General features: G+C 60.2%; 1 protein-coding gene across 7 annotated transcripts; it reads right to left on the reverse strand.

Annotated features, from left to right (window-relative positions):
* Window positions 1-8797: 8797 nt before the first annotated feature.
* Window positions 8798-18200, reverse strand: CDK5RAP3 (CDK5 regulatory subunit associated protein 3). Of its 7 annotated transcripts, none has more exons than XM_085083458.1 (17): window positions 17970-18200; window positions 17514-17571; window positions 16951-17082; window positions 16031-16131; window positions 15483-15531; window positions 14854-14998; window positions 14691-14724; window positions 13637-13773; window positions 12778-12922; window positions 12082-12162; window positions 11785-11850; window positions 11537-11602; window positions 11361-11448; window positions 10757-10848; window positions 9866-10071; window positions 9198-9369; window positions 8798-9118 (listed from the first exon to the last, which is right to left on the reverse strand). In XM_085083458.1, the coding sequence occupies exons 1-17, from the start codon at window positions 17973-17975 to the stop codon at window positions 9053-9055; spliced, it is 1644 nt and encodes a 547-aa protein (XP_084939584.1). In that variant the 5' UTR covers window positions 17976-18200; the 3' UTR covers window positions 8798-9052. The 7 variants fall into 7 exon arrangements, with proteins under 7 accessions (XP_084939584.1, XP_084939582.1, XP_084939583.1 ...); XM_085083456.1 differs by lacking the exon at window positions 14691-14724 and adding an exon at window positions 14543-14576 and having other exon boundaries at window positions 17970-18198; XM_085083457.1 differs by lacking the exon at window positions 14691-14724 and having other exon boundaries at window positions 14820-14998; window positions 17970-18199.
* Window positions 18201-18555: the final 355 nt, after the last annotated feature.

Genomic DNA, 18555 nt, shown 5'->3' on the forward strand with positions numbered 1-18555 from the left:
GAAAACCCCATAACCTACTGAAATCACCGCGGGGCAGGTCGTTCACCTTTCCCCACATCGATCCTGGCGGAATTCCTGCCCCAACCTGCAATTCCCGCAGGATTCCAACCCCAGACACTTCTCTCCCTGCCCCACCGACCTGCCGGGACAAACAGCATGCCAGAGACAGTGGATCATCCCGGAAAAAAAAATAAAATAATAACGTGGAAAAGTCGGCGTGGGCTCCTCGCGGCAGGGTGAGGTTTGTCAGGGTTTTTGCCAGGGTTTTCCATGCGATTTGTGCCCCAAAAAACCGGGAAAACCCAAATATTGCAGGCAGGGATGAATTCAGGGATGCAGGGTTGAGTTCAGGGATGCAGGGTGAGGTTTGTCAGGTTTTTCCCAGGGTTTTCCATGCGATTTGTGCCCAAAAAAACCCCAGGAGAACCCAAATATTGCAGGCAGGGATGAGTTCAGGGATGCAGGGATGAATTCAGGGATGAATTCAGGGATGCAGGGTGAGGTGTGTCAGGTTTTTCCCAGGGTTTTCCATGCGATTTGTGCACCCAAATATTGCAGGCAGAGATGAGTTCAGGGAGACAGGGATGCAGGAAAGGTATTTGAGGCCAAGTTTTCCCAGGGTTTTCCATGCGATTTGTGCCCCAAAAAACCGGGAAAACCTCGATATTGCTGGCAGGGATGAGTTCAGGGATGCAGGGATGAATTCAGGGAAACAGGGATGAATCCAGGAGACAGGGGTGAGTTCAGGAATGCAGGGAAGGTGTTTGGGAGGCTGGAAATGCCCAAATCGGGGAGATTTTTGGGTCAAGGCGTTGCTCTGCCCCAGATCCTCCCTCTCCCTAATCTCCTCCTGGAAAAAATCCCACGGAACACCCTCTGGAGCTGGGGTGTGCCCAGCCCAGCCCTGCCCACGGCCGGGAATTGCCCCACCGAGACTTCCCTGCTGCCCCGCCGTGCCTGGAGGGGCAGATTCGGGGGCGATGTCCACCCTAAAGACCCCTGAATTGCATTTTGGGGCTGTTTTTCACCCCGAAGTCCACCCAGGTTGGAGATTTTGGGGTGTTGCACACCTTAAATCCTCCCTGGGTTGGAAATTTGGGGGTGCTGCACACCCCAAAGCCCCCCCAGCTTGGATTTTGGGGGTGTTTTCCACCCCAAAGCCCCTCTGGGTTGGAGATTTGGGGGCGATGTCCACCCTAAAGACCCCTGAGTTGCATTTTGGGGCTGTTTTTCACCCCAAAGTCCACCCCGGTTGGAGGTTTGGGGTATTGCCCACCCTAAACCTTCCCCGGGCTGGAAATTTGGGGGTGCTGCCCACCCCAAAGCCCCCCCGCACTGTTGATCTGAGGGTGTTGCCCACCCTAAAGCACCTGCAGGTTGGAGATTTGGGGGTGTTGCCCACCTCAAAGCCCCCTGGCTTGGATTTTGGGGGTGTTTTCCACCCCAAAGCCCCTCTGGGTTAGAGATTTGGGGGTGATTCCCACCCTAAACCCTCCTGAATTGAAATTTGGGGGTATTGACCACCCTAAATCCTCCTAAATTTGATTTAGGGGGTGTCACCCACCCTAAACCCTCCCTGGGTTGGAAATTCGGGGGTGAGTCCCATCCTAAACCTTCCTGAATTGAATTTTGGGTGTATTTCCCACCCCAAACCCTCCTGAATTCGATTTTGGGTTGTATTTCCCACCCTAAACACTCCTGAATTGAATTTTGGGTTGTATTTCCCACCCTAAACCCTCCTGAACTCGATTTTGGGGTGTATTTCCCCCTAATCCCCCCCAGGTCACACATTTAGGGTCATTTCCCCCCCGAAAGTTCCCAGCGGTGCCAAACCCCTTCAGTCCTTTCTCCTGACCCCAATTCCCCTTTCCCCCCGGGGATCAGGGGGTGTGTGGCAACCCCCCAAACCCCTCCCGCCAGCAATCCGAGCCGGGCTGCCCCTCCCCGGCTATTTTTAGTGTCCCCAAGGGCTGCCAGGTGTCCCCAGCGCTGTCCCCGTGCCCGCGATTGGGACACACAGAACCCCTTCCCCATTTTTTTTCCCCCAAAAAAACGCTGCAGCCCCAAAAATTAAATCGACCCGGGGTGAGTCACGGGAAAATTCCAGACTGGGAGAGGTCAGGGGAGGGGAGGAGGGGTTGGGATTGCTGGGATGGATTCGGGAGTTCCTTCCCAGCTCTGGGTCCGCCCCCGGTATTGATCATATCGGGGATTAATTGGGGTTAATGAAGGGGAATGGGTTTGTCCTTCCCACCCGTTCCCAGCTGGATCCAAAGGGTTTCTCATTCCCGTTTATTCCCGGCTGGATCCAAGCGAAATCCAATTTTCCTTCCCAATCCAGTGTCCCCCAATGTCACCCAGCGGCTCTGTCCCTCCTTTAGGGGTTTTCCTTTGGAAACAAAAGCAGCATTTATGGGTTTTTTGTTGTTAAATCCGAATTTGGATGGGCTGATGGCTTTAATGGGATCTAGCACAGAGGTCCCTTTAGGGCTGGGATACCCCAAAGTGTCCCCAGGGTTCTGGAGGGAGCTCAGGGGACTTCCTGCTGCTCCCCATGGAGGGTCCCTCCAGACCCCCCAACCCCTTTTGAGATCACCCCGTTTTTGGGAACCTCCACCACTTTGAGATCACCCCGTTTTTGGGAATTCCCAACCCTACAGACCTCCCACCCCACTCTGGGTTCACCCCTTTCTGGGAACCTCTGCCCACCTTGGGATCACCCCATTTTTGGGAACCCCAAACTCTCCAGACCCCCCACGCCACTTTGGGGTCACCCCATTTGGGAACCTCCACCCCTTTGGAGTCACCCCATCCCTGCCAATCCCCCAAATCCCCAATCCCACAGATTCCCCATCCCGACACAGTCTGCCCAGCTCCCCCCTCGCTCCCCAAATTCCCTCCCACCGCCGCCGCCCCAGCGCGGCCCTTTCCCGATGCTCTTTGCGAGAGCGGCTTTGATTTGCATATCCCCGCCCATCATCAGCACGTCATATAAGATGTTAGCCCCGCCCCCTCCATGCCCCGCCCCGAAGCGCATTCGCGGTCCTGCAGCGCCACCTGGCGGCGGCTCTGGGGCAGTGCGAGGGGCTCCGCCCTGACCCCCCTAATTTGGGGATCCCCACCCTGAACCCCCCAAATCCCGGATCCCATTTGGGACCCCATCGTGAGCCCCCCAAATCCCGGATCCTATTCGGGACCCCATCGTGAGCCCCCCGAATCCCGGACCCCACCCGGGACCCCCGAATCCCGGATCCTATTCGGGACCCCTTCCTGACCCCCCAGTCCCGGATCCCATCCAGGACCCCCGCCCTGAGCCCCCCAGTCTGCCTCTACCACCCTCCTCCCCCCTTGGGGAGTGTCCCCTTGTCCCTTCCAGTTCTAGCGACCCCCCCAGTCACAGGGAGTCCCCTCCTTTGGGACCCCCGGGATCAGCTGAGCCCCCCCGGGACACCCCAAAGCAGAGACCCCCTCCCCACCTGCCCCAGCCTGCTTTGGGGTCACGTTCACCCCAAAGCCGTGTCCCCAAAACGCGAGTGACACCCCAAACTGTCCCGTTGGACCCTCCGGGGTCAGACATTGATGGATGTGACATCCCCGGGGGGATAAAGGGGACAGCAGCTGGCAGAGCTCCCGTGTCCCCCCAGGGGGACCCACAGATGTCCCCGCAGCTGGGACCCCTCCCCAAAACCCCTCCGCGCCCCTCGCAGCGCCCCCAAAGCCCTTCTGCCCCGTGTGTCCCCCGTGTGTCCCTCAGATGTCCCCTGGCCTGGATGTCACCCCTCAGTGGGGTTGGGATTGGGGTTGGTGGGGCAGGGGATGGCGGGGGACACCCCTGGGTCACCCCAAAACAGGTATCGGGGATGGGCAGGGCAGGAAATGCACCCCAAAGCCCACCCTTGTCCCCTCGGGGGTCCGCGCCTTGCGGGGCGGGGGGGGTTAGGGTGGGTAACACCCCCAAAATCCAATTCGGGGGGATTAGGGTGGTAACACCCCAAAATCCAATTCAGGGGGGGTTAGGGTGGATAACGACCCCAAAATCCAGTTCAGAGGGGTTAGGGTGGGTAACGACCCCAAAATCCAGTTCAGGGGCGGTTAGGGTGGGCAACACCCCAAAATCCAATTCGGGGACGTTTAGGGTGGGCAACATCCCCAAATTTCCAACCCAGCGAGGTTTTAGGGTGGTCAACACCCCCAAATTTGCAACTCAGGGGGGTTTAGGGTGGTCGATACCCCCAAAAGGCAATTCAGGAGGGTTTAGGGTGGGCAACACCCCCAAATCCCCATCCCGGGGCGGTTTGGGGCGGGATGTCCCATCCCCGGGGGGCTCCGTGTCCCCACTGTCCCCCGGGATGGTGACCCCAGGTCCCCCCGCCCCCTCCCCAGCGCGGAGAACAAAGGGAGGAGGAGGAGGAGGAGCGCGAAGGCCCCGCGGTGACAGCTGGTGGCCCCCGGGTGACACGGGGACAATGGCACCGTCGAGCCCCGGGACAATGGGGCCGAGCGGAGGGGACAGCGGCCCTACAACACCCCACAGAGTCCCCAACCCCACAGCTGGGAGACCCCAGTGACCCCAAATCCCGTGTCACCCCAAAGCCTTGCCAACCCCATTTCCACGTCACCCCCAAAGGCCGTGACGTCCCAAACCTGGTCACCCCAAATGCCGTGTGGGTCACCCCCAGTGACCCCAAATCCCATGACATCCCAAAGCCTTGCCAACCCCATTTCCACGTCACCCCAAAGCCGGTGACACCCCAAACCTTGTCACCCCCAAACCCGTTTGTTTCCCGTTTCGGGAATGGCTGTTTTGGGGTCTCCATTTCGGGAATGGCTGTTTTGGGGTTTCCCGTTTGTTTCCCGTTTCGGGAATGGCTGTTTTGGGGTTTTCCCTTTGTTTCCCATTTCGGGAATGGCTGTTTTGGGGTCACGGTGCCGGGGATGGCTGTTTTGGGGTTTCCCGTTTGTTTCCCATTTCGGGAATGGCTGTTTTGGGGTTACACTCCCGGGATGGCTGTTTTGGGGTTTCCCGTTTGTTTCCCATTTCGGGAATGGCTGTTTTGGGGTCTCCGTTTCGGCAATGGCTCTTTTGGGGTTTCCCATTTTAAGACCCCCACATTCGCGACCCCCCAAGCGGCTCGGGCCGGGCGGTGATCCATCGCCACCCCCGCGCGGAACTGTCACCGCCACCCCGCGGGTGACACATCGGTCCCCAGGCTCCGGCGCAGCTGCCGCTCCGTTCCGCGCGGTTTTAACGAGGAAATTTGGAACTCGCGGAGCAGCTGCGCGCCTGCCCTCGGGACAGGGGGGCCGGGGGGGCTCGGGGTGTCACTCGGCTGTCCCCACCCCGCTGGGGACATTGGGAGCGGCGGCTGCTGCCGAAAAAATTTTGGCGGGGAGGGAGTGGGGAGGGCGGGAGAGGATTTGGGGATTGGGGATGAGAGGAGGGATTAGGGAAGGGATGGGGAGAGGGATGGAGAGAGGGATGGAGAGAGAGGGAGAGAGGGATGGAGGGAGGGATGGAGAGAGGAGGGAGAGAGGGAAGGAGGGATGGGGAGAGGGAGAGATGGAGGGATGGGGAGAGGGAGAGATGGAGGGATGGAGAGAGAGAGAGGGAGAGATGGAGAGAGGGATGGAGCGAGAGGGATAGAGGGATGGAGGGAGGGATGGAGAGAGGGGGAGAGAGGGAGAGAGGGATGGAGAAAGGGATAGAGGGATGGGAGAGAGGGATGAAAGGATGGAAAGAGGAATGAAGAGAGGGATGGAGAGAGAGGGATGGATGGATGGACGGACGGACGGACGGACGGACGGGGAGCGCCCAGGACAGGGCCGGATGGCGCAGGGGTGGCCGCGGGGACAGCTGGGGACAGCACGGTGGACAGCGGGAGGGGCTCGGGCCGCCCGGCAGCTGTCGGGGCCGCGGGGATGTCCCGCTGGCGCTAATGGAGCGAGCGGCGCTGTCAGGGCTGTGACGGCAGCGGGGACAGCGCGGGGACAGATGGAGGGACCTTAATTGCTCATTAAATCCCTCCGTGGCGCGGCGGAGGGGGGAGGGGAGGCAGAGCTGCTTCTGTCACCAGCAGAGCGGGGGGGGGGAGGTGACACCGCCGGGGGTCCCCAGTGCCAGCGCTGTCCCCTCCCTTTGTCTGGAGCGGCGCTGAGCTCCCCCAAGAATGGCGGGCTGGTGACAATCACCGCACGGCGGGGACAGGGACAGCCGGCCGGGGGACAGGGACACGCGGGGGACAGGGACAGCCGGCCGGGGGACAGGGACACGCGGGGGACAAGGACAGCCGGCCGGGGGACAGGGACACGCGGGAGACCCCAGCTTTTAGGGGTGATGGAACTGCAGGGCCCTTCTGTCTTTGTCCCCTTCAGCCGCACATCCCCCTGGGCTTTGTCCCCTCCATCCACGTGTCGCCCTGGTCCGTGTCCCCTCTTTCCGTGTCCCTTCCATCCCCACATCCCTCCGATCCCAATTTCCCTCCAAATCCCAGTTCCCCTCCATCCCCACATCCTCCAAATCCCAATTCCTCTCCAAATCCCAATTCCCCTCCATCCCCACATCCTCGATCCCAATTCCTCTCCAAATCCCAATTCCCCTCCATTCCCACATCCCCGATCCCAATTCCCCTCCATCCCACCTCCCAAGGGACACGGGGCACAGGCGGGGGTGACACTGGAAACCCACCCGACCCCTCCCCATCCCCGCGGGGAGCGCCGGGGGTGTTTTATCTTCCTGTCAGGACCTCCCGGGAACCTCGCGGATAATGGGAACAGCGACCGCCGCCCCATATTTCATCCTCGCCGCGACATTAATAACGCCCTAACGAGGCCCCAAAAGCGCGGGGTGACACCGCTGTCCCCTCCTGGCCGTCACCCCATTGAATCCCCCATCAAAGCCACCCCCGGGCTGTGCCCTCTGCCCCCGCCGTGACCCGCGGGGGTCCCGGGGGGGCTCGGGGGTCCCGAGGGGTTTCGGTCCGGGAGGATAAAGGGGCTTTATGGCCCGAGCCACCCCCGCCGGGTGGCGTTGCTATGGAGACGGTGGTGACAGTGACCCCCGGAGCCCCTCAGCGTCACGGGGACGCTCGGTGGCTCCCGGCTCGGCGCGCAGCCGGTGGGGAGGGACGGGCGGCGGTAATGAGGCTGTTAATCACCGCCGAGCGCTAATGAGGGAGCCGCGCGGCACGGCTGACATGGCGGCGGGCGGGGACAGCGATGGGGACTGCGATGGGGACAGGGACAGGGACAAGGACAGGAGAGGGATGGGGATAGGGATGGGGACAGCGATGGAGACGGGGATGGGGACAGCGATGGGGACAGGGACAGGAGAGGGATGGGGATAGGGATGGGGACAGGGACAGGGACAGGGGAAAGACAAGGGACAGAGATGGGGAAAGGGACAGAGAGAGAGGGACAGGGACAGAGGTGGGGACAGGCACAGGGATGGAGACAGCCATGGGGACAGGGATGGGGACAGGGGAAGGAGAAGGGACAAGAACAGGGACAGGGATGGGGAAAGGGACAGGGACAGGAGTGTGGAGGACGAGAGCTGGGTCTGCGAGCCATGGGGACAGCAATGGGGACGGGGCTGGGGACAGGGCTGGGGACAAGGATGGGGACAAGGATGGGGACAGCCATGGGGACAGTGATGAGGACAGGGATGGGGACAGCGACAGGGATGGGGACAGGGACAGTGCCAGGCCAAGGGACGGCCATGGGGCCAGAGATGATGACAGCCATGGGGACAGCGATGGGGACAGTGACAGCCCCGGGGACATGGATCCCGCCCAGCCCCACACCTCACTCGCTGCCCCTATGGGATTGGATCCCGCAGCCCCAAAGCGCTCCCAGCCCCGCCCAGGGGAGGTCCCGCCGCACAGCCCGACCAATCAGAAGCTGCTGTGTAAATGGGGCGTGGCCAGAGCGCGACAGTGACCAATGGCCTGTCAGGTGGGTGTGGTCCGCGAGTGACGTCACAGGGCGTGACAGCCACGCCCCAAAGCCGCTGCGGGGCTCTCGCTGTGCCCGGCCCAGTTCGGCCCAGTTTGTCCCAGTGTGGCAGGGCTGTTTGGGGCTGGTTTAGGGCTGGTTTTGGAGCTCTTTAGGGGCTCTTTTAGGGCTGGTTTTGGGGTTGTTCCGGGGCAGTTTTAGGGCTGGTTTTGGGGCTATTTTAGGGCTGTTCCGGGGCAGTTTTGGCACTGTTTGGGGCCTGGTTTTGGGGTTGTTTCAGGACTGTTCTGGAGCTGGTTTGGGATCGTTTGGGGCCTGGTTTGGGGCTATTTTAGGGCTGGTTTCAGGGCTATCTCATGGCTGGTTTAGGGTTGGTTTTGGGGCTGTTTTGGAGCTGGTTTTGGGACTGTTTCAGGGCTGGTTTGGAGCCATTTAAGGGCTGTTTTGGGGCTATTTTAGGGCTGGTTTTGGGGCTGTTTTGGGAGCTGTTTTGGGGCTGTTTTGAGGCTATTTTGGGGCTGGTTTTGGCCTGGTTTTAGGGCTGGTTTTGAGGCTATTTTGGGGCTATTTTCGGGCTGTTTCAGGGCTGCTTTGAGGCCATTTTCAGGCTGTTTCAGGGGCTGTGGGGTGATTAATGGGGTCCCATCCCTCCGTGTCGGGCAGCGCTAACGAGCCGCGGGAATAACGAGCGATGTCACCACAGATCCATTAGGGTGACACTGCCAGCCATGAATCACCCGCTCTGCCGTGAAATTAAAACCCAATTTCCCCTCCCCGGGGCCAGGGGGCTGCCGTGACCCCAAGGGGGGGTTTGGAGCTCTTCACCCCCACCTCAAACCCACATCGGTTTGGGAAAAAGGTTTGGGTTTATTCACCAACACCCCCCATTCACCCAGGGCTGGGCAGGGGGCTTTGGGGGGACAGAGACCCTCCTGTCCCTATTTTTGGGGTCACAGAGGTTCAGCAGGGGTGGGCAGGGGGCTCTGGGGATACAGAACCCACCCTGGTGTCCCCCTGCCCCATTTTTGGGGTAACAGAGGTTCACCAGGGATGGCCAGGGGTCTCTGGGGGGGGCACAGACCCCTCCTGCCCACTTTTGGGGTCACACATTGATGCCCATCAGGTTCACAGGTCTCCCCCCGTAGCGCTTGGAGATGTCAGCCTCGATCTGCAACACACACGGGGAGCTTGCTCAGAGCACCCTGGGGACAAACTAGGGGAGCTTTTGGGGACTTTTGGGGTCTCACCAGTTTCTGCAGCTCCCTGGTCCTCTCCTGCAGCCGCTGCAGTTTGGGCTCCAGGGCTCTCTGCTCCTCCAGGGCTTGGTGACGCCGCTGGCCCAGAGTGTCCTTCTTGGCCAGCAGCAGCTCAGCCTGCAGCAGCTTCTGCTTCAGCAGCGCCGACACCCGCTCCACGTACCTGGGGACATGGGGACAGCGGGGGGACAGCCCTCAGTGAGCTCCAGGGACATGGGGACAGCGAGGAGACAGCCCTCAGTCAGCTCTGGGGACATGGGGACAGCGTGGGGACAGCCCTCAGTGAGCTATGGGGACATGGGGACAGCTGTGTGGGTGGGGGGGGGGGTGTGTTGGGGTGGGGGTGTGTGTGGGGGGGGGACAGCCCTCAGTCAGCTCTGGGGACATGGGGACAGTGTGGGGACAGCCCTCGGTCAGCCCCGGGGACATGGGGAATGCGGGGAGACAGCCCTCAGTCAGCTATGGGGACATTTTAGGGCTGTTTTGGGGCTGTTTTAGGGCCATTTTGGGGGCTCTTGGGGGGCTCTTTCAGGGCTGTTCTGGAGGCTGTTTCATGGCTCTTTCAGAGTCACTTTAGGGCCATTTTAGGGCTGTTTCAGGGCTATTTTGGGGTCTGTTCTCGGGCAGTTTTAGGGCCATCCCAGGCCCGCCGTGCTCACCTGGGCGAGGCGAGGATCATGCAGAGGTGCTGCACGCTGCGGGAGCACAGCTGGGCCAGCAGCTGGCGGGCAGTGGCCAGCTGGGCTCTGACCCTGTCACTGCTCTGGCCCTGCAGCACGGCCGGGGCTAGCTGCAGCTGGCTCATGGCTACCACATCGGCCTCGTCCTCCAGCTCCAGCAGCCGCTGCGCCAGGAACAGCTCCAGCTGTGGGGTGGGACAGGGACAGGTGTGGGGACATCCCTAGGGTCGCCCTGGGATAGCCCCAGTGTCACCTCAGCAGGGACAGGGCACAGGGACACTGCCAGGGTCACCCTGGGATAGCCCCAGTGTCACCCAGGAACAGCTCCAGCTGTGGGGTGGGACAGGGACAGCACTGGGGACATCCCTAGGGTCGCCCTGGGATAGCCCCAGTGTCACCTCGGCAGGGACAGGAGCCAGGGACAGCCCCAGGGTCACCCTGGTGGGGACAGGACATGGGGTCACCCCTGGAGTCACCCCCAGGGTCACCCTGGAACACCCCCAGGGTCACCCCAGTGGGGACAGGGCACAAGGTCACCCCCAGAGTCACCCTGGAATACCACCAGGGTCATTTTGGCATGGACACCCTCAGGGTCACCCCCAGGGTCACACCCAGGGCCACCCTGGGACACCTCCAGGGTCACCCCCAGGGCCAGGATCATTGCCTGGAGTCACCCTGATGGGGACAGGGCACAGGGCCACCCCCAGCGTCACCCTGGCAGGGACAGGGTACAGGGTCATCCCCCAGGTCATCCCAGGGTCACCCGCTGTCCCCCCTGTCCCCACTGTCCCCGCTGTCCCTGCTGTCCCCACTGTCCCCGCTGTCCCCACTGTCCCTGCTGTCCCCGCTGTCCCCGCTGTCCCCGCACACCTCCATGAGCTCATCGATGAACTGGTTCCGTGTCTCGGTGAGCTCCAGCAGGGTCAGCGCGTCTGAGCCACGGGCAATGTCACCTTCGGGGGCTGGGGACACCCCAAACGGGGATCAGTGTCACCTCAGCGTCACCCCAAACCCACTCGGTGTCACCCCAAACCCACTCAGTGTCACCTTGGTGTCACCCCAAACCTGCTCAGTGTCGCCCCAGGGACACAAATCCCTCCGGGGTATGGGCTGGGGACACCAAACCCACTCAGTGTCACCCCAAACCAGCTCAGTGTCATCTCAAACCTGCTCAATGTCACCTCAGTCACCCCAAACTGGCTCAGTGTCACCCTAAACATGGCTCAGTGTCACCCCAGGGCACCCAGGGGACACAAATCTCTCTGTGGTGTCCAGGATGGAACCCCAAATTGGCTCAGCGTCACCCCAAACCCATTCAGTGTCACCTCAGTGTCACCCCAAAGCCGCTCAGTGTCACACCAAACCCAGACAGGACACCAAACCCACTCGGTGTCACCCCAAACCTCCTCAGTGTCACCCCAAGGGACACAAATCCCTCCGGGGTGTCCAGGATGGAACCCCAAACCCCACTCACCCTCAGTGCCAGCCTCCACCACCGTGATTGTCCCCTCCTGTGTCCCCTCCTGTCCCCCTCCGTCACCCCAGTCGATGCCATCGTCCCCCTGTGGAAAAAGGGGTGATTTTGGGGCTGTTTTGGGGTCTGGTTTGGGCTATTTTGGGTGATTTTAGGGCTGTTTTGGGGTCACCCACCTGGGGACCAGGCTCCACCGTGACTGTCCCCTTCTGTCCCTCACCCCAGTCGATGCCATCATCCCCCTGTGAGCAAAGGGGGTTCTTTAGGGTCTGTTTTGGGGTTATTTTAGGGCTGGTTTGGGGTCTGTTTTAGGGGTTACTTCAGGGCTGTTTTAGGGTCTGTTTTGGGTTATTTTAGGGTCTGTCTGGGGTGTATTTTAGGGTCTGTTTGGGCTTATTTTAGGGCTGGTTTAGGGGTCACCCACCTGGGGACCAGGCTCCACCGTCACTGTCCCCTTCTGTCCCTCACCCCAGTCGATGCCATCATCCCCCTGCAGAAAAAGGGTGACAGTGGGGAATTTGGGGACACAAACCTGGGGATTTGGGGACACAGAAGGGATTTGGGGACACAAACCTGGGGATTTGGGGACACAGGGACACCCCTGGGAGTGTCATCCACCTGGGGATTTGGGGACACAGAGGGGATTTGGGGACACAGGGCCACCCTGGCAGTGTCACCCACGTGGGGATTTGGGGACACAAATTTGGGATTTGTCACCCACCTGAGGCCCAGGCTCCACCGTGATCCCCCAGTCGATGTCACCACCCTGAGGGGACTCAGCCGGGAAATCCCCCCAATCAATCTGTGGGGAAAGAGATCCCAAATCCCCCCTGAGCCACAGCCAGACCCCAAAACCACCCTGCAGAGCCATTTGGGGTTTGTCCCATCCCTGTCCCCAAAACTGCCTGGCAGAGCCATTTGGGGTTTGTCCCATCCCCAGACCCCAAAACCACCCAGCAGAGCCATCTGGGGTCCATCCCCTCCCAGACCCCAAAACTGAGCTATTCAGGGTCCATCCCCTGACCCCAAACTCAAGCGATTTAGGGTCCCTCTGTCCCCCCTCAGACCCCAAACTCGAGCCATTCAGGGTCCCTCTGTCCCCTCCCGGTCCCCCCAGACCCCAAACCCGAGCCATCCCTGTCCCCAAACCCAAGCAATTTGGGGTCCTTCTGTAACCCCTCAGACCCCAAACCCGAGCCATTTGGGGTCTGTCCTTTCCCTGTCCCCAAACCCGACAGATTTGGGGTCCCTCTGTTCCCTCCCTGTCCCCAAACCCGAGCCACTCCTGTCCCCTCCGTCCCCCCTGTCCGCAAACCCGAGCCATTCCAGTCCTCCCAGTCCCCCCAGACCCCAAACCCGACCCATTCCGGTCCCCCCTGTCCCCAGACCCGACCCACTCCGGTCCCCCCGGTCGCACCGCCTCCTCCCGGCTCTGTTCCGGTTCCTCGCTCAGCTCCGGTCGCTCCACCCTCAGCGGCTCTCGCCCCGTTCGCCACCGGAACACCGAGCAGTTCCCGTGCCGCCCCACGAACCGCAGCAGCGGCACCACCTCCGTGTCGGGACTGTTTGGGGGATTTAGAGGGTTTTTTGGGGGGTTTTTGGGGGTGTTTAGGGGTGTTTGGGGTCTGGCACAGCTCCTGCCCCGTTCGCCACCGGAACACCGAGCGGTTCCCGTTCGTCCCCATGTACCGCAGCAGCGGCACCACCTCCGTGTCAGGACTGTTTTGGGGGGTTTAGAGGGTTTTTAGGGGTGTTTAGGGGTGGTGGGAGCTGGTTTGGGGTCTGGTTTGGGGGGTTTAGGGGTGTTTCTGGGGCTCCTTTGGGGGATTTAGAGGGGTTTTGGGTGGAGCAAGGTCAGCTTTGGGGCATCTGACGGCTTTTTTGGGGGCCGTTTTTGGGGGTTTAGGGATGTTTTGGGGCAGTGGGAGCTGGTTTGGGGTCCAGTTTGGGGTGTCTGAATGCTGTTTGGGGGGTGTGAGCTGGTTTGGGGTCTGGTTTGGGGGATTTAGGAGTGTTTTGGGGCAGTGGGAGCTGGTTCAGTGTCTGGTTTGGGGGATTTTGGGGTGTTTTAGGGTCTGTTCTGGCATCTGGTTTTGGGGTCTCAGGGCTGTTTTGGGGAGGATTTGGGCTGTTTTAGGGTCTGGGTCTGGTTTTGGGGTCTGGCATCTGTTTTGGGGTCAGTTTGGGGCTCTCAGGGCTGTTTTGGGGTCAGTTTGGGGGTCCCAGGGCCATTTTGGGGTCTCAGGGCCGTTCCCAGCCCCTCCCCATGTCCCCACCTGTCACACACGAAGCCCACGCAGGCCTGGTAGAGCTCGATGGCCTCAGCCAGGGTGGCAGCACTGTCCCCAACCTGGGACAGCAGCGATGGCAGCGCCTGCACCTGTGACAGCAACTCCCGGCGCACGTCCGAGCCCTGGGGACACCGGGGACAGGGTGGGGACACCATGGGGACATCATGGGGACACCAGGGGACAGTGTGGGGACACTGCAGGGACACCATGGGGACACCAGGGGACAGTGTGGAACACTGAGGGGACACCCTGGGGACACTGTGGGTACATGGGGACACCGCAGAGACACCCTGAGGACACTGAGGGAACACCACAGGGACACCAGGGGACACTGTGGGGACACCCCCTGATCCTCCCCTGGGAGCAGGGACACCATGGGGACACCACAGGGACAGCGATGACAAAGCCAGACAACCCCAGAGTGACCCTTGGGAGTCGGGACACCACAGGGACACCGTGGGGACATGGAGACACCTTGGGGACACCACGGGGTTGTTTTAGGGCTGCTTTTGGGGCTCATTTTAGGGATGGTTTAGGGTCCATCTTGGGTTATTTTAGGGCCGTTTTGGGGGTTATTTCAGGGCTGGTTCAGGGTCAGTTTTTGGGGTTATTTTCAGGCTGTTTTGGGGGTTACTTTAGGGTCATTTTAGGTCAGTTTCAGGATCTCTCTTGGGTTCTTTCCAGGCTGGTTTTGGGGTTATTTTAGGGCTATTTTAGGGCCACCCCATGCCCACACTCACAGCAATCCCATACTGGCAGCACGAGGCCAGGAATCTCTCATGCACCTCAGTGCTGTTTTGGGGGTTATTTTGGGGCTGCTTTGGGGTTGTTTTGGGGTTATTTTCGGGTTATTTTAAGGCCATTTCAGGACCACCCCATCCCCTCACTCACGGCAATCCCGTACTGGCGGCACGAGGCCAGGAATCTCTCGCGCAGCTCAGTGCTGTTTTAGGGCTGTTTTAGGGGTTATTTTAGGGCTGTTTTAAGATCTCTCTCAGGTTATTTCAGGGTTTTAGGGCCACCCCATCCCCTCACTCACAGCAATCCCATACTGGTGGCACGAGGCCAGGAATCTCTCACGGAGCTCTGTGCTGTTTTGGGGGTTATTTTTGGGCTGTTTTGGGGTTATTTTAGGTTCATTTTAGGGTCACCCCATCCCCTCACTCACGGCAATCCCGTACTGGCGGCACGAGGCCAGGAACCTCTCGCGCAGCTCGCCGGCCCCAAGCTGACACTCGTCCTCCCTGCGCAGCAGCTCCTGCTGGGCCTGCTGGCATCTGCCCAGCTGCTTCTTCAGGGACGGGATCTCGTAGCTGATGCTGCGGGTCAGCAGGCTGGACAGCTCGGCTGGGGGACAGTGGGGTCACTCTGGGGTCCCAAATCCCAAAAGGGATCTCACCCCATTGGGATCTGGGATTCCTGTGCTTCCTGCTGGTTAACATCCCAGTTTGGAGGTGGAATTCCCCTTTCCCAACCTATCCCATCCCATCAATCCCATCCCAACCCATCCCATCCCAGCTTGGGGAGTGATTTCCACTCACCCACAGGGTCCTTGGGGTGTCACAGACACCTCAGGGCTCTCATCCCATTGGGATTTGGCATTCCCACAAATCCTGTGCTTTCCCATCCCATTCCCCATTCCAGTTTGGAGGCAAAATTCCCCTTTCCCATCCCATCCCATCCCATCCCATCCCATCCCATCCCATCCCATCCCATCCCATCCCATCCCATCCCACAGGGTCCTTGGGGTGTCCCAGGGCTCTCATCCCACCGGGATTTTGCATTCCCACAAATCCCATCCCATCCCATCAATCCCATCCCATCCCCTCACCCAGGTAGGTGTTCTCCTTCTCATACAGGGACACAATCTCCTGCCAGTCCTGGGGAGGAAGAGGAGGGTGAGGAGGAGGAGGAGGAAAAAGAGGAAGAGGGAGGATGAGGAGGATAGAGGAGGAAGAGAAGGAAGAGAAGGAGGAAGAAGAGGAGAAGCAGGAGGATGGAGGAGGAACAGGAAGAGGAGAAGGAACAAGAGGAAGAGGAGAAAGGAGGATGAAGAGAAAGAGGAAGATGAGGCAGAAGAGGAGGAAGAAGAGGAAGAAGAGGAGGATGAGGAGAATGAAAAGGATGGAGGAGGAAGAGGATGAAGAGGAGGATGAGAAGGAAGAGGAGAAACAGGAGGATGGAGGAGGAACAGGAGGATGAAGAGGGAGAGGAGGAAGAGGAGGATGGAGGGGGAAGAGAATGAGGTGGAAGAGGATGGAAGAGAAGGAAGAAGAGGAGAATTAGGAGGAAGAGGAGGATGGAGGAGGAACAAGAGGAGGATGAGGATGAAGAGGAAGAAGGGAATGAGGAGGATGAGGAAGAGGAAGATGCTCCCACCTTCATCCTTTGGGACGAGTAGCGCCCGAAGAGGTTCTTGGTGGAAGCCTCAGTGCCCTTGAGGATCTCCACGATGCGCAGGCAGTGGAAGTAGTGCAGGTCTGGGGTGGAGCAGGGAATGGGGTTTTAGGGGATCCCTGGAGGTTCTAGAGCACCTCCAGGAGGTTTTGAGGAATCCCAAGATGTTCTAGGGCATCCCCAAAAGGTTTTGAGGGATCCCAGGAGATTTTAGGGGATCTCCAGGAGGTTTTCAGGAATCCCCAGGAGGTTGTGAGGAATCCCCAAGAGGTTCTAGGGCATCCCCAGCAGGTTTTGAAGGTTCCCCAGGTGGTTTTAGGGCATCTCCAGGAGGTTTTGAGGGATCCCTGGGAGGTTTTGAAGGATCCCAGGAGGTTTTGGAGGCTCCCAGGGAGGTTCTGTGGGATCCCCAAGAGGTTCCAGGGCATCTCCAGGAGGTTTTCAGGAATCCCCAGGAGGTTTTGAGGGATTTCTGGGAGGTTTTGAGGGATCCCCAAGAAGCTTTGAGGGATCCCAGCAGGTTTTCAGGAATCTCTGGAAGGTTTTGAGGCATCCCTGAGAGGTTTTGAGGGATCTCTGGAAGGTTTTGAGGGATCCCTGGAGGTTTTGAGGGATCTCTGGAAGGTTTTGAGGGATCCCAGGAGGTTTTGGGGGATTTCTGGAAGGTTTTGAGGGATCCCAGGAGGTTTTGGGGGATTTCTGGAAGGTTTTGAGAGATCCCAGGAGGTTTTGAGGGATCCTCAGGAGATTTTAGGGGATCCCAGGAGGTTTTGAGGGATCCCAGGAGGTTTCAGAGCTCTCCCCTCCCACCTCAGCCCCATCCCCTGCTCCGGGGTGAGCTCCCCCACCACCCCTTTTGTCCCAACCCCAAATCCCAACTCCATCCCCCAATTCCCACTCACAGGAACGCTCCAGCAGCTCCTTGATCTCCTGGTTCTCCGGCATGTCCTGCAGAGCTGCCTGGATTTTCTCCCGGATCAGCTGCGCTTGGCTCTGCCAGCGAACGCTGCAGTGCCGCCGGTCCAGCAGCCAGTCTGGGGACAGCGGGGACAGCAGGGTCACCGTGGGGACACCCCTGGGATCCAGGGGGACAGGGGACAAACTCTGGGATCAATTCCAGGCTTTTTCCCGGGTTTGGAGGGGAAGGGAAGAGTCAAATACTGGGGTGAATTCCCAGTTCTGGAGGATAAAGGAAGGGCCAAATACTGGGGTGAATTCCCAGCTTTTCCCCCAAATCTGGAGGGTAAAAGAAGGGTCAAACCCTGGGATGAATTCCAGGCTCTTTCCCGGGTTTGGAGGGAAAGGGAAGAGTCAAACACTGGAATAAATTCCCAGCTCTTCCCCAGATCTGGAGGAAAACGGTGGGGGATTAGGCTGCGGATAAACCGGGAAGAATTCCTGAATTTCCCCAATTTGGAGGGAAAGGGGAGTGGGAGGAGGCCGAGAATAAATTCCCGCTAAATACCCAGGAGTTTGCTGGTCTGGATGTCGATGGGAACATTCTGGTAGTCCTGGGGAGCGACCTGCGGGGAGGACACGGCAGGAGCGGGGCTGCGGGAGCCCGACCGGCACCGGGAGCGGCACCGGGGCGGGGGTCGGGACACCCCTGAGCCTGGACTCGCTATCCGTCCCGATCCCGGTCCCGGTCCCCGTCCGAATACCGATCCCGGTACTGGTCCCGGTCCCGATCCCGGCTCCTTCCCTGGTCCCGATCCCAATCCCCGTCCCGATTCCGGTCCCGGTGCGGATCCCGGCTCCTTCCCCAATCCCTGTCCCGATCCCCGTCCCGATCTCGATCCCGACTCCTTCCTCAGCCGGTCCCGGCTCCTTCCCCGATCCCAATCCCTGTCCCTGTCCCGTTCCCGATCCCCATTCCAATCCCGGTCCCCATCCCCGTCCCTGTCCCCATCCCGCTCCTCACCTGCATCTCTGCCGTGACCACCTTTCCACTTCCGCCTTCTCCTCCTCAGCCAATCCCCTGCCTCTCCGCTCCCGCCTCAGCCAATCAAAACGCGCTCCGCCCGGAGGTCCCGCCCTCCCGCCAATCAGAAGGAGGAGGCGCAACGGCAGTGCCACGTGCCGGAGTTTCCATTGGCTGGAGGGGGAAAAGGCGGGGTCAGCGCGGACCAATCGGAGCTGGCGAGGGAGTTTGGGGGTCCTGATCCTAATTCCGATCCCAATCCCGATCCCAATCCCAATCCCAATCCCGACCCCAATCCCGGTCCCAAGGTGCCCCAGCACAGACCAGGGATCCCCCAGGACCCCCCAGTCTTTCCCGAGGGTCCCGCAGGTCTCCCCGGGAGGCTCCCAAACCAATCCCAATCCCTGTGGGGATCCCCAGTTCCCCCTATAGGGGATCCCAGATCCCTCCGAGATCACCAGCATCCCCCAGAGCACATCCCAGATCCCTCGGGGACTTCAGGGAGGGTCAGAATCCCCCTGGGAACCCCCAGCGGCCCCAAAGTGACCCCCGTGTCCCTTGGGGACCCCTGCAGCAGATCGCAGAT

The sequence above is a fragment of the Lichenostomus cassidix genome, chromosome 27 (genome assembly GCF_008360975.1).
Source record: "Lichenostomus cassidix isolate B80296 chromosome 27, HeHo_3.0, whole genome shotgun sequence".
NCBI lineage: Eukaryota > Metazoa > Chordata > Aves > Passeriformes > Meliphagidae > Lichenostomus > Lichenostomus cassidix.

Coding starts and splice junctions, on each gene's coding strand:
- CDK5RAP3 (XM_085083458.1), bottom strand. Junction 13,774..14,690: donor GCCACCAGTATGGGATTGCT/GTGAGTGAGGGG, acceptor CGGTGTCCCCAG/GGCTCGGACGTGCGCCGGGA. Junction 10,849..11,360: donor GGTGGAGGCTGGCACTGAGG/GTGAGTGGGGTT, acceptor GGGTGTCCCCAG/CCCCCGAAGGTGACATTGCC.